The sequence below is a fragment of the Nyctereutes procyonoides genome, unplaced genomic scaffold (genome assembly GCF_905146905.1).
Source record: "Nyctereutes procyonoides isolate TBG_1078 unplaced genomic scaffold, NYPRO_anot_genome, whole genome shotgun sequence".
In the NCBI taxonomy this organism is placed as follows: Eukaryota; Metazoa; Chordata; class Mammalia; order Carnivora; family Canidae; genus Nyctereutes; species Nyctereutes procyonoides.
Window position 1 is genome coordinate 25750654 of NW_026575024.1, and position 15411 is coordinate 25766064.

General features: G+C 47.0%; 1 protein-coding gene across 1 annotated transcript in view; it reads right to left on the reverse strand.

Moving 5' to 3' along the window:
* EFCAB8 (EF-hand calcium binding domain 8) overlaps positions 1 to 13402 on the reverse strand; it is a 64596-nt gene extending 51194 nt beyond the window's left edge. Inside the window, exons 1-4 of the mRNA XM_055344524.1 lie at positions 13352 to 13402; positions 11043 to 11196; positions 3488 to 3606; positions 1972 to 2075 (exon numbers count right to left, since the gene is read on the reverse strand). Of these exons, the coding sequence (XP_055200499.1) occupies positions 1972 to 2075; positions 3488 to 3606; positions 11043 to 11196; positions 13352 to 13402 (428 nt within the window). The remainder of the gene's footprint in view (positions 1 to 1971; positions 2076 to 3487; positions 3607 to 11042; positions 11197 to 13351) is intronic.
* Positions 13403 to 15411: the final 2009 nt, after the last annotated feature.

Here is a 15411-nt window from a genome sequence, read left to right on the forward strand (position 1 = left end):
AACTTCATGATAACAGTTTCTGGCAACTCGGAGAAGGGAGTATAACGCAAGCATGAGATAAAAGTGGACAAGGGGCAATGTATCCAACAGAGAGCCCCATGTACCTGCCTCCTCATCAACAAGGCCATGCCCTGAGCATAGTAAACGGCTCCTGTGGCCTTCCCAGCAAGCTACAGTGATGCATTCCAGTGGTTTCTTTCCTGCTCCAAGTTGGCTAAGCTGGCTGGCTGGCTACTACAGGGCAGCGCCATTTTGATTTCTGGACACAGCATGGCACATGCTCTCCCACCTGATGTTCCCACACCTTCAGGCCCCACCAGGGCCAGTAGTGTTACCTCACTTCACATGGACCCAGGGAGAAGCATTTGCCTGGAGTTCTGTCCATAAACTAGAACCTAGGCACCTCGATCCCTACTCTAGCCAGAACCTTTTCCAAATGTCACTGTGGACACTGTGTGACCTATGGCTGAAGGCTAACCCACATCACTGTGAAATTCTACCTCAAAACAGTCTCAGCAGAAGAGAGGGTGACAGTATGTCTGAACATGGCTCCTCTCTCTACCCTCCCTCCCCTTTCCCACTGCCATCTCTCAAGTCAGGGCCACAGGTCTCTGAGGGGTGAAAGGTGAAAGCCATGAAAAGTGAGAGGAGCCCTCGGGAGGTGTTATCCCAGAAGGCCAGCGCCTCCACCTGCTGGACTACAGCAGATCCCGGAGAGGGTCGTTCAGTGATCTTGGTCCAGGATCAGGAAAGGGAAGCCAACTTTTAAGATGACCCTTTCATGAAGGTAATTGAGTATTATTTGGCTATTTTCTCTGCCAAGCTGGAAATGCTCTCCGGGTTTGAAGGTTGAACAAATAAAAAGGACAAGAAAGGAACAGGCTTCTTGACATTTTTGGTTCTGGCTCTTTAAGCACCCTTGGAAATCTAAATGTTCCAAGGAAATAATAGAAAGCCTTGTGAGGGCTCAGCTATGTCAAGCGAAGTTTTTAGGTCAAAATGTATGGTTATAAAATCCTTCATCTTTCATATATATTGGCCTCAATTAAATATTGACCAAAATTGTTTTAGTTGCCCTTTCCTGGTTTTCATTACATCATCTCTCTGAATCTCCAGGTGCTCCAGGGCAGACTGCTTCAGGTTTACATGTCCTAAGCAGTCTTCCCCACAGCCTGCTCTGGGGCTGGTTCCAAGGACAGACCCAGCCACAGCCCCTCCTAACCAGGCCACAATTGCAGGCCACCAAGCATTGGATCACAGGACCTGGCTCCCTGGCCTCAGCTGCCTGCACCTGGCAGGAGGTGTGCAAACCCCCAGTGATCTCTGGGAAAGGAACTCCAGGAAGAGGCCTGGGCCACTGGCCAGAATCCACTGGAGGGCTGCTTTTTCTTAGGAAGTTCAGAGGGGTGGGGGTAGACAGAACCATGCACAGAAAGGAGACTACATGAAGGTCCAGAGGGTACAGTGGAGAAGAGCCATGAGGAAGAGCAAGCAGGCAGGGAGAGGAGGAAATCAAGGCAAAGGCAGAGCCACATGCTCCAGGAGGGACCAATGGCCCATTCCTGGGGCCTCTGCAGCCTCCAGGAGCAATTTCCTGTGATGGCTTTTACTCCTTGCCATGTGAGCCATCTGCACTCTGGATGAAACCCCCAGACCCACTTAGCACCAGCAATGGGAGGAAGCAAGCAGGGGGAGCAGAGTATGCTGCAGGGATGGGGAGAGTCAAACAGGGCAACCCCACCACTTTCATTTTGACCTCTCCAAACCTGTTTCCTTGTCTGTAAAGTGGGGACACGGTCACCTTAATGCTCAGGCTCGCCTACAGGGTTGAGTGGCTGAAGTGAGTGCCAGACCCCTGGTGGCCCCACAAGGAGTGACTCAGGGATTTAGGGAGGGGCACTCACTACAGAGCCTGTCCCCACCTTGTTCTTGTTTGTACACACCCCTTCAGTCCAGGGAGACACTCCTTACAGGGGAATGATCCTCATGGGAAGGTGGAAGTGCAGGCGGTACTGGCTTGTTCTCATCCTCTCCCTTCTCTGTAACTCCCGCATCACGTAATCCACGTACTCCTGCTGCCTCGAGAAGTAACACAAGACAGGAAAGTGTTGGCTGAGCCATCAGAGCACTGGGCTTTGGGAACCCTTGCCTGGCTTCCAGTTCTTCCCTCATCTTTCCTAGCCTCTTCTAAGGGGCTCTCTGGTTGCTGCTTCCTGGGGCTGGCCAAAGAGAGTAGCCAAGCAACTGAGCTGTTCTGGGATCTGGGATGTGTGAAGGGCCTAGCAACAAGTACATAGCAGCACCGCCCTCCTTAACGCGTTTCTGTAATGCTAAATACATGTCTGCATCATCACCACATCCAGCATCTTGTTTGAATCTCTTTATTCATCCACATTTTATGGATAATAGGACTGAGCCCATAAAAATAGAGATGAGTTGTCCCAGCTCATATAACAAGTTAACAGCAGGGGAAGACCAGAAGCCAGGCAACTACCGCAACTCTAGAATCTACTGATGCCTCATGAAGGCCAAAACAGACCACCACGTGAACCTATAAAGAAAGAGGGAGTTATTAAGATCATTGTGTAGATAGCAAAGAATTCTGGAAACAGGTTTATTAAGAATAAAAAGAATATTAAGAGAAATGAAAGAAAAAAACAAAACAGCATGTTTGCCTGAGCTGAGGGAAGGAATGACAGAGTAGTTAACACACAGGCTTCCTGAAGCAAACTCCTCAGGTCTGAAGACTAGCTCAGCTGCTAACTAGCTCTGTAACTCTGGGCAAGTTTCTTAAAGTCTTCATGCCTCAGTTTCACAATCTGTCAAATTAAGGCAAATATCAACACACACCCTGTACAATTCCTGCAAAGTTTAAGTAAAATAATACATAAAGTGCTTAACACAGTGCTTGGCATCAAGGCTAGTTATCATTGTCAGCATTCCTATGTCAATACGTCAGACTAATTTTTTGCACTTTTCTGTATCCTTCTGTATTTCATATTTTTAAATGGTACATCTACTTATCACAGAACATATAGAATCGAGGGGGGGAATGCTCTAGAACCCTGACATTTTGGGATTGAACAGCCACAGGTCTGTCTGTTGGCTGAGTGATCAGAAACCGTCTATTATGGTGGTTATGGCATCTTCCAGAACTGAATGGGGGCTGGTGTGCAGGAGAGCCACCTGGCAGGTGGGTGGTACCCTTGCTGCTTCCCTGTGTGCTGGGAGGCCTCAGGCAAAAGTTGCTAACATTCGTCATACACCCTCCCATTCCCTAGGAGAAGAATAAGCTGCAAGTAGCCCCACTTACAGAAGTCTTAGAAAGTTTCCCTCTACCCAGCAAGCACCCCAGAATCCACAGGAGGCTTTCTGATGGCTTGACCACCTCCCCATCTTCAACCCTCCACATGTTCTACAGGTCAGCCACACCTGGATCCCTCAGGCTCCCTCCAGCTACCTGAGGCAGCAGAGGCACCCTCCTCACCCAGGTAACGGAGCCATTACAGTCTGTGTCCACCTTCAAAAACAGCGCCTCTAGCATCTCATCTGACGCATTGCTCAGAATCTTCTTTATGGCCTTAATGAAAGTCTTCATGTCCAGGGCTTCAAAAGAGAAGAAAAAACATCATCCACTCCACAGCAAATCACTGGGCCTGTTAGCAGCCATGGTGCCCTTGGATGTCTGGGTGCTGAAGAAGGACACAGAGAATGTTTGCCGGGCTGTCCCTTGAATCTCCTCTATCTGTTCAGCATTCAATCAGCCCACCTGATTCAGTGCACACCTTTCACACCAGAGGACTGTGTGGGCCCCACAGCACTGCTGGGTGAGGGGATACTAAAAAAAGATCAGATCCCATTTCTAAGACAGGCCAGGCACTGAGACAAAGAAAACTGATGAGGGATGCCTGAGTGGCTCAGTGGTTGAGCATCTGCCTTCAGATAATCCTGGGGTCCTAGGATCGAGTCCTGTATCAGGCTCCCCATGGGGATCCTTCTTCTCCCTCTGCCTATGTCTCTACCTCTCTCTCTCTGTGTCTCTCATGAATAAATAAAATCTTAAAAAAAAAAAAGAAAACTGGTGAAAACTCAAAAAAAAAAAGAAAAAGAAGGAAAGAGAAAACTAATAATGGCAAAAAAAAAGAGACACAAATTAATACAAATATACAAATAAAGAGGTGAAGTGCGTCTCTTAAAGGCAATTAAAATGCCAACTTTGGCTAGAGGCAAAGCTGGAGAGGAGAGGAACAGAGGGTAGGGATAAAATACTCTCTCCACGCTGGGTTTTGTGACTATAAGGGAATCTGTCTGCCAATGTGCCAATATCCCGTAGATTTTTTTAAATAATCATAGTCTATAAAAAGTGCTTCTAGAGTTCCCTCCAAATATCTGGAACCCTCACCACAATCTGAAGGCCGTGCATTTTCTGGCTCCGCTCAGACCTCACCTCCCACTACCATCCCCTGCATTCCTGGCTCCAGCCATAATGTCCCCACGCTGTTTCTCACCACCTCAAGGCCTTTGCACCATCTGGGCCCCTTCACGAGGAAGCCTTCCTGAGAACTATCTAGGGAGGCCCTCTACTCCCAGCACCCAGCTCCACTGCCCCCCTCAACTTTCCTCATCACTGCTCTAGCCCATGAGTTCCACGAGTACAGGATGAGCCTGTGCCCTCTGTGACTGGTTTCTTGGCACACTACACACACTTGTTCCCGAGTTTTGCTGTTGGCACTAGGATGTGGCCATGACGATATTGGGTGCTTCTCTGTGTTTATTCACACTGACCATTTAATGAGAGAGACTCATGAGAAAACTGTGGGACGCAGAGGTGAGGTCATGTGTCCAGGGTCATGGGGTGGTGCCTGAGGCTGACCCTCACAATCTGATCCTTCCATGTATGAGTTGGGTGTCAGTCAGATGGCCATCAAGACACAGAGCCTTCCCTTGGGAGGGAGCCAGGAGCCAAAGAGCCTTTGTGTAGCAATGAATGAACAAATCCCTCTTGAGAGCACTACAGGGATCAACCAGCTCCTTTCTCACCCAAGAAAGGAGCTGGTTGTCTAAGAAGTCATATAGATTATTTGTCACCATGTTATTTTAATACATTTTTTATTAAGTTTACCAAACACTTTTTTGAAAATTGCAAGAGAATAGACACAAAGGTATTTTGGAAAGGAAGCATACACTGTGGGGTCCAGGCAGGGCCCCTTTCCCCTCTAAAAAACAACTCTCACCCACCTCTAGCCAGATGGTTAATTAACCACTCAAAGTGATATATCACTTCCTTGAGGGGGGAGGGGGGATCACAAGCAGGATCAGGCAGGAGGATACTTTCTTGGGGGGGGGGCAGGAAATGTTTTATAACTTGATCTGGTAGTTACATGAATGTATGCATGTGATTCCTTGAGCTGGACCCCAACACCCATGCATTTTATGGGAGGTAAATTATGCCTCACTGTAAAAGTGCATATTTTACTTCTAAATTACACTCCAAGTGAACTCTCTAACCACTTTTTCCTGCGCCTCTGATCTTAGCCAGCTCTCTCACCTTTTTTTTTTTTTTAAGAGAGAGAGAACACAGGTCAGCAGGAGAGGGGAGTGTACAGAGGGAGAGGGAGAGATTCTTAGGCAGGCTCCACACCCAGTGTGGATCTTGATGTGAGACTCAATCTTATAACGCTTGACTGCCAGCCCTTCCAGCTCAGATGGTAAGAGGGGTGTTCTGACAGCCAACTCTCCCCTGCCTGGGTGGTCCTGGGCCCTTTCTTTCCTTGAGGGATGAAGGTCCATCCTCACTCCTCCTTTCTTTCTTCTGCCTGCCCCACTGGCACGTTCCCTTCAGCACCCAGCATTTGTGCCCACCCACTCTCCTCAGCCACCAGAGACATCAGACCACATCTCATGGTGCCCTTCACTGCCCTTGGGGTCTCCTGCCTTCAAGCAGTGACCCCACAGGTCACTCCGGTCTCCTCCAGGCTCCACTGTCTACGCTGCCCTGTCATTTGGCATTTGCCTCAGCTCTTCTCGTCATGGTCCCCTTGCTTTTCTGACACTCTGCTTGAGTGACCTCACCTCATCACCTATCTCTGCATCTCAGGAGAGAATACCTCTCCTGTGTCTCTGACTGTTCCCAAGTGTTCCCGTTCCCCTGGCTCCTTCAACTCAGCATGTTTAAAATCTGGTTTAGGGCAGCCCGGGTGGCTCAGCGGTTTAGTGCCACCTTTGGCCCAGAGCCTGATCCTGGAGACCCGGAGTTGAGTGCCACGTCAGGCTCCTTGCATGGAGCCTGCTTCTCCCTCTGCTTGTGTTTACCACCCCACCCCTCTGTGTGTGTGTGTGTGTGTGTGTGTGTGTGTCTCATGAATAAATAAAATCTTAAAAATAATAATAAATAAAATAAAATCCGGTTTATTATCTTTATCCCAATACATGCTGGTCTTTCCTGTGTTCACCAGCTCTGCTAATAGCACCACCTCCAGCCAGTCATCCAGGCTGAAGACCTGAAGGGGGTTTCCAATGCCCTCCCTCCTGAATCCTCACAAGAACCCTGTGGTCCTAGAGGATGGGTACTGTCATTCTCCCCATCTTACAGATAAGGACAGAGAGGCTTTGTGGTTTGCCCAAGAACACACAATGGCACCAGGAGGATTTGAAACCAGAAGACTTCCTTCATCTCCATTATAATGTTCACTACCCTCTGTAGGGTGACTGGTCATGTGAGGAGCCAATGCCCTCCTGGCCAAAACACTTCCCTTTCTTTAGCAGCTCTAGATGTGTCACCTCCCTGTCAGCCCCACTGCTGGGTCTCAGGGCACCCCCTGACCCGAGTGCACCCCATCCTCTGTGGTCACCTCCCCCCAGCCTTGCCCCAGGACACCCCTTGCTCCCCCAACGCAGCAAGACCCAGTATACCTCTCCTCTGCCATCCCCTGTTAAGAACTGCCCTCCCCCTTCTGGGAAACTCCTACTTTACCTTTCTCTTTCTTTGTAACACCAAGAGGTAGGATTATGGACTATTTACCTCTATTTTTTTTAAAGACTTATAAGTATGTTTTTTTTTTTTGGAAAAGTATGTTTAAGATTTTATTTATTCATGAGAGACACAGAAAGAGAGGCAGAGACAGAGGGAGAAGCAGGCTCCCTGTGGGGAGCCCAATGCAGGACTCGATCCCATGACCCCCAGATCATGACCTGAGCCAAAGGCAGTTGCTCAACCACTGAGACACCCAGGCATCCCCAAAGACTTATAAGTATTTTTTAAATAAATGCAATATTTAAAATATTTATGAAGAAAATGTTTCCTAGCCTCCCCTCTGCCATTTAGGGGTAGGGGTATGTGTGTGCCCTCCAGTGCTTGCCTTCCTAGAGCACAGGCTTGATCAAGCATGAGCACTGCATGGTCATGCCCCCGGCTCACCCAGAAAGGGCCTTCTTTACTTTGCATCTGAAGTGCTACACTTGGTGTAGGGTGCCCACAGAAGTAGTTTCCATGTCAGGACACCTGATCACTGCATTTGGGCCTGTTGTTAGTGTCTGGCCCTTCCTGTGTAAAGTCACACGGAAAGCCACAGGGCTTCATAACAACTGAATCAAATCTGACAGAGGGCTTGGTAACACATGAAGCTCTGTACCAATACTGATTCTTACCATGCCCGGCAGCGCCGGATGAAATGTCAGTTGGCAAAAGTGAGGGCACACTTGGTATATGAGCCCCTCATGTCGCCTCAGGAGCACCTGCATAGAAGGTCAGTGCTACAATGGCTCGCAGGCTTGAGGCTACAGGGCCTCCAGCTCAGTGGCTCTCTCTTGATCCCCACCCCAGTCCTCCACAAGCTCCCACACACAGGCCCCAGAGGTGGGGACCAGGGCACATGGACACTTTTAAGTCCTCGCAGGAGATGCATGGGCACTCCCCTTTAAGAACCAGAGACCCATCCCTTAAAAAAAAAAAAAAAAACACAGACCCAGGGGCATCTGGGTGACATATTCAATTGCGCATCCAACTCTTGCTTTCAGCTTAAGGCATGATCTCAGGTTGGGAGGTGGAGCCCTGCATCCAGCTCCACACTCAGCACAGAGTCTGCTTAGTACTCTTTCCTCCTGTCCCTCTGCCTCTGCTCTCTGTGCTCTCTGAAAGGAAAGGAAAGGAAAAAGGAAAGGAAAAAAAAGGAAAAAGGAAAGGAAAGAGGAAAGAAAGGAAAGAGGAAAGAGGAAAGAGGAAAGGAAAGAGGAAGGGAGGGAGGGAGGGAGGGAGGGAGGGAGGGAGGGAGGGAGGGAGGAAGGAAAGAAAGAAAAGAAAGAAAAGAAAGACCAACCCTCAGGGCACCTGGCTGGCTCAGCTGGTGGAGCATGCAACACTTGATCTCAGGGTTGTGAGTTAGAGCCCCACTTTAGGTGTGGAGATTACTTAAAAATAAAATCTAAAAAAACAAAACCCAACAACATGGACCTTCCTCAAATAAACAAATAATAATAATAATAATAATAATAATAATAATAACAATAACAATAATAATAATAAAACAACTAAGGCCCTGAAAGAGAACTTGTAGAACAGAGAGGAGAACTCTGGTATCTCTCCTCTTCCCTCTGAGACAGGCACTGATGATCAGTCAGGTCAAGGTTCCCAAGAAATGCTAGAGAGCCCATGTTCGTGATCCACCTCTTTTTTAAAAAAGATTGATTGATTTGAGAGAGAAAGAAAGAGAAAGAGCATAAGCAGGAGGAGCAGACAGAGAGGAAGTATCTCAAGCAGAATCCTCACTGAGTGTGGAACCCAATGCAGAGCTCAATCCCACAACCCTGAGATCAACAACCTGAAAACCACGAGTTAGATGCTTAACCGACTGAGCCACCCAGATACCCCCATGATCCACATCTTCAAAAGATTTTTGAAAAAGTACCAATGTACCAAAAATACATAGTAAATTTTCCTTTCCTCCATTTAAAATCTGGCTTGTTGTTTGTTTGTTTTAATGAGGAAGCTCTTTTTAAATTGATCTGAAAAGGTTTCAGGACAAATTAGGTAAAAAATCAAAAGGGGAAACTTGATAAAAATTATTTTTCTTAAAAGCAGGAGTAGACAATTGTGGGGATCCATTCTAAACGTATACAGATATCGAATCAGCATGGTTACACATTTACTTGTCAACTATAGCTCAATAAAGCTGAGGAAAAGAAAGCAAGGCACAGAACAGTGTGGATGGCAGGCTGCCACTGCATACAAAAGGGAAGTGACCACATGTGTGTCTGTGTTTCTACAGATCACAGATGACTAAAAGCAGTAAGTAACCACTTGAAGGAATGGAACTGGGCACCTCGGGTTGGGCTGAAGGAGACATTTGCTCTATCAAAAAAGTATCATGGGAAAAGTACCTTTTGACTTTTGAACTGCCTGAATACTCTGCCTACTCAAAACATAAACACAATAAAAATTGTGGCCACAACTGGTACATCTGGGGTCCTCCAAGACTCCCAGGTGTCAAACCCCAATACCAAATTAACTTTAGTTAGGAGCCATCTCATCTTCAGACACACACCATCCCTTCCTGCCCTCACTTTGTTCATCTGTGAACTGAGGATTTGTTATCCTTTCCAGCCCACATCACAGTATGGTTGTAAAACTCAAATTAATGTGACAAGGAGCTATGCCCCAGAGCTGGTACTCAGTCTGGTGGATATAAACAAAGATGCCTTTAAGTATTCCTATTATTTGGCTTTATGTGTACCATCCCCAAGAAAAAAATTAAGCTCTAAAAGACAGAAAAAGTTTGATGTACAAAGGATATTCTTCATCATGTTATTTAAAGCAGTAAAACCTGGATGCCTGGGTGGCTCAGCAGTTGAGCATCTGTCTTCGGCTCAGGGCGTGATCCTGGAGTTCTGGGATAGAGTCCCAATCAGGCTCCCTGCATGAAGCCTGCTTCTCCCTCTGCCTATGTCTCTGCCTCTCTCTTTCTATGAGATAGATAGATAGATAGATAGATAGATAGATAGATAGATAGATAAATAGATAGATAAAATCTTTTAAAAAAATAAACGCACTAAAACCTAAATATCCCAACTATAGGGGAATGGCTCAGTCCCCAAGTAGAATACTTGCATTCATTAGTAATGATGGTTTGGAAGATAACACAGCAATATGTAAAAGCCCTTAAGGTATTATACATTAAGAAGAGAAGGATCTGAAGTTACCTGTGTAAGGCAATTACAAACATGTGAAAACACACAGCCACCTGTGGCAGACATACTTAAGGTGGTGTCCGCCTCCTGCTGTTCATGCCCTCCTGTGATCCCCTCCTCCTGACTTGAGAACCCGTGACTCGCTTCTAACCAAGAGAATATGGCAAAGGTGACAGGATGAATGGGGTTATGTGTACATAACTACATACTTACAAGATTGTAGCACACATCTTGCTGGAGCTGCTATCTCATGGCTACTCTGAGCCTTGAAAACCACCATGGTGGTGAGTCCCATGTGGCCAGGAACAGTGGGCAGCTGTAGGAGCTGAAAGCAGTCGCCAGCCAAAGGCCAGGAAGAAACAGAAGCCTCAGTCCTGCAGCTGCAAAGAACTGAATCTTGCCAACAACCTGAGTGGACTTGGGAGCAATCCTTTCCCTGGCAAGCTGCAGATGATACCACAGACTCAGCCTAGTGAGACCCTTAAGCAGAGGAACCAGCTAAACCTTGCCCAGATGCCTGGCCCACCAAAACTATGAGATAATCAATGTGTGGTTTAAGCCACTAAGTGTACAATAATATTGTCACACAGCAATAGATAACCATACATATGAAGTTGTTTGGAAGAAAATATACCGAAATGCTAACAGTGGTTACATCTGGGTGCTTAGATTAGGGGTATTGTTTCTCTAGAAATGAAATAGCTTCTGATATGCTTACAATATACACAATGACAGAAAGTCTTAAAATTTTAAAGACACCGGATGAAAAACTGGTTGCCAAATCTGAACCCTCCACACACCCAGGTTTTGGTTCCTACCCTGTGCCAAAACCAGAAACTAAGCCTGCAAGGCAGCTTTACCTCCAGTCGAGTCAACATCATCCTCAAACATTTTCTCCATCTTGACCATGTGTAGCTGGGTAAACAGTTGAGACTCATGATGGCTAAGAGTGACAGTTGATGCTGGGGAGCTAAGAACCTCCTCATTCTTCTGGAATCCACCTGGGGTGGATGCCTGAAACAAAGAAGACTTCAAAAACTGGGGAGGGAGAGGGTTGATTTCCTGAGCTAAACACTTCTAAGCACATCTTACTGAAATAAAGACTCTTTGGGGGAGGACAGGGTATGCAGGGTTACAGTGAGGCAAACAAATAAATCTTAACCACTTTTAGACCTAGGAAGACCAAGAAAGCTCTCCTGACTTTGGGGAGCTACTGTTCCCCTTTTGCAGATGCCATGACTGAGGCTCAGCGAGATTAGCAGACACAGCCAAGGTCTTATCTCACACAGACCAGGACTCCAATTTATAAGGTGCTTCCATTTATAACTATATTGTTTCAGTCTTCAGTGCTGATAATTCAAGACCCTAAGGAATCCAGCTCCATCTTCTCCAGCCAGTTTGATTTGGTCAGGAGCATCCCAGACCCCTACCTAAGTCAGGGTCAGATCAGATCATCTGCACACATATCAAAGCTCCTGACAGGGACATTCCGCTTCCTCTTCCCACTTGTCTCCCTACGCCCCCCACATAGCCTATCCCAACTTCAACAATGAATGCCTCCTCTCAGTAGCCCTACGTACACTTAGCACAATGCTTCTTCAGGTCACCAAAAGCTCAGGTCATCAAAAGCTGCTTTCCTCAAAAGGAGTGGACCATGGGATAACCATTGAGTGTTTGTTGCTCACTGAAATGTGCTGCACTGAGTCTTAGGCATTCAAAAAGACTAGTTCAAAAAGCCAAAACCAAGGTGGAAGTTGGGTGGCTCACTCTCCCCACTCCAACCCCACTAAATGAGCAAACGTGCTCATCCTCATGTGAGTGAATTCTATTCATTCTCTCATGGTCTGCACACATTTGTTGAGTGCCACAGACTGTGGATACATGAGTGAATATAGTGAAGACCGGCCTTCCTGGAGCCCAGTATATGAGCTAGTCTGTACTCCTGCAACCACGCAGGCCCCAGGTTAGACATCTCAGTACCATCTTTGGCTCTTCCCTTCTCCTATGCATTCTTACTATCCCTCCTGCTGATTCTTACTGTGATACTTCTACACATAAGCCGTGCTCCCCTACATTCCTGGTCCACCCCAAACACTGGCCTTGTGCTGGAACAAGTACAAGGATGTTCCCAAACTGGGACTAGAGTTTGGCCTTCTTTTCCACTCTACCTCCCCACATTGAGATCAATCACCCTCTGGGAGGCAAATCTGATTATATCTTTACCCCACCTCTGACACTTTTCAGGCAACTACCGCCACACCCTACTTGAATGTGGCATTCAAAGCCCTTTGCATCGTAACCCTGATCTTTCTAGTTTCACTGCACACACCATGGTCTGGGCACACCAAATGCTCTCCACCCTCCCCAAACACAGCAAGCATTCCACTCTTACTCACATGTTCCCTCTATGCAATGCACACCACTTCCCCTTGATGTGAACTCCTACCCACTCTTCAAAGCCTGGCTCAAATGACACTTCCTCTAAGGAGTTTTTCCATAACTTTCAGGGGACCATCATCCTTGCCAACTCCATGCTCCTAAACTCTGTTCACATCTGCCATACATGCATGAATGTCTGTACGTGTAGACAGAACAGTGTGATGGGAAACACATGGCTGTAAAGAGTTCTGGGTTAGAATTCTGCCTGGCTCCCTACTTACAAGCTAATTTACCTTGGGCATATCACATCACTTCTCTGAGCCGCGTTTCTCATCTGCAAAACAGAGACCCGTAGTGCCCACCTTGCAGGGTTGCAGTGGTATCTAAATGACTCCCAAATATACTGGCAGGCTCCACAGGCTGTAGTTACACACTAAATGATGGCTCTTGTGTTTACTCTGGTCTCCTAGTAAGCTCTTTGAAGGCAAGGGCATTATTTAGTTTATCTTAATTTAATCTTAATTTGTATTAACAATCCCTCTATTCCCAGCCCCAAGCATACAACAAACACTAAATACGTATCTCAGGCATGATGGTAATTTGTACAGCCTATCCCACCACTGCCACAACTTAGCTGGACAAAATTAAGGATAGTCCCTATAGAGACTGCAAATTGGTAGCCTCAGATTTGTTGTACCTGGCCAATATACTGCTTTAAAAGGGAAAACCTGCCTGCTGCCATGCACAGGTAAGTTACCGACGTGGCCTTGTGAATATCTGAGTTTGTTACCCTGGCGCAGAGACTGATAACTGATAAGACTTCTGAGCTGATGAGCGACATCTGGGCAGCTCTGGAACGCCCCTCCCCTTCACCAACCTCTAATGGTTTCCTTACCTCTTGAGACTGAGGGCTCTCTCTTAAGTCCTCAGAAGACGATGGTTTTGACCTAGAATAGGGAATCATGATCACTTTACTCCAACCTTCTACGGACATATGAGAGGCTGAGCTAGCTAGGTCCTTCCCAAGAGGGTGGAAAAGAAGTCAGGGTCGGGTAGGGGAGTGCTGCCTTGACCCACAGATACCCCCAGCATGCATTTGATGAGCAACCCTTTTCCCTTAGGAGCTCCTCCCCAGGAAGGTTTCCCAAGCCAGTCCCTGTGAGCCTTCATTTCCCTGATGAGGAGGAGTTGTCCTACTGAAGCCCTGAGGCCTCTCAAGTGAATGCCAGAGGCTTCCTAAAGCAGGCCACACTTTGTACAAAATTCGAAGGGGCTTAGGAGGCCATGCAGTTAGATCTACTACAGTTCACATATCGGGCAGGCACATGTCCACGGAGTCAGACACAAGGTCCAGAGGTGGGGAAGTCTGGCCCCACTTGGCACTGCATACACCCCCGACCTGCCCTCCAGTGTGCCTGGAGGGAGGACAGAACCCTCCTCACTGCAATATGGCATCACATGAGAGTGTGGGACAGGTCTGGCCCACGGAGGCCTCCTCTGAGGTTAGAAAGGGCGGATTTCTGCTGGGTCAGTGGCTCCTCCATGTAAGATGGAAGCTAGCACTTTGTTAGGATTACTGGAGTGTCAAACTGCCTAACCAGCAAGAATCCAAAGAGCACTTTAGGATGGCAGGGGAATGACCAGGATAGAGTCAAGCCCCAACAGGCTCAGTTCATCAGCCAATGAACCAGCTTGGCTTGACAAAGGGCTCCTAGAGGTGCATGGAGGAGACGAATAGTGGGAGAGAAGAGATGAAAGAAAAATGGAAGCAAAATGTACAATCTCAGGGCGCCTGGGTGGCTCAGTAGTTTGAACATCTGCCTTCAGCTTGGGTCATGATCCCAGGATGCTGAGATGGAGCCCCGTGTCAGGAACCCTGCTCAGCGGGAAGTCTGCTTCTCCCTCTCCCTCCATCATTCTCCCTGCTTGTACTCTCTGTGTGTCAAATGAATAAATAAAATCTTAAAAAAAAATGTAGAATCTCCAGTATTTCGCCAGGGAGTTTGAACAAGATGAAGGGCAATTATGGAAATTCATCACATAAGTGGAGGGAAGATTGAAGACTGGCCAACAGTGTCCCAACCTAAGTTGTCTTGGCAACAGCTCAGATATAAAAAGCAAAGGAGAGAAAACAGCCAAAGGAAAGGAGATTTGAAAGCCAAGAACCAGGGTAACTAAGGGAAATGCCAAGAACATTTCCAGGAAAGGCAGCAAGGAGAGAAAGTGGCTTCATGCATGTGATGCCGGGCTGTCCAATTAAAAAGGAGAAACAAATACCAGGAAATATGGGGGTCTGAAACTGACAATTGGCTACATTTAGGGAATAGAAAGAGGGGAAACACACAAAAGACAGGAGGAAGTGATGCCTCAGAGTGGACCAAGATGGTAAGAAAAAGACAAGGTCCCTAAACATGGCCATTAAAGGTCACAGAGGAAAAAGGCTGCAGGAATGGACTGATAGGTCTGCTTCTGTTAAGAATATTATGTATGTATATGTTGGCACAGACATAGAAAGATGTCTGGAAAAATGCACTCCAAATTTAATGGTGGATATCTCGAGTAGGTGAGATCATGGGGGATTTTTATAGTCTAAATTATGCATTTCTCCAATGCTTTAAAAGATATTTATTTATTTTATGTATTTTAGATGGAGAGAAAGAGAAAGAGGGAGAGGCAGACCCCTGCTATGCAAGGAGCCTGATGCAGGGCTCAATCCCAAAACCCTGGGATCATGACCTGGGCCAAAGGCAGACACTTAACTGACTGAGCCACCCAAGTGCCCCACATTGCTCCTTTTTTTATTTTTTATTTTACTTATTTATTCATGAGAGACACAGAGGGGGAGAGAGA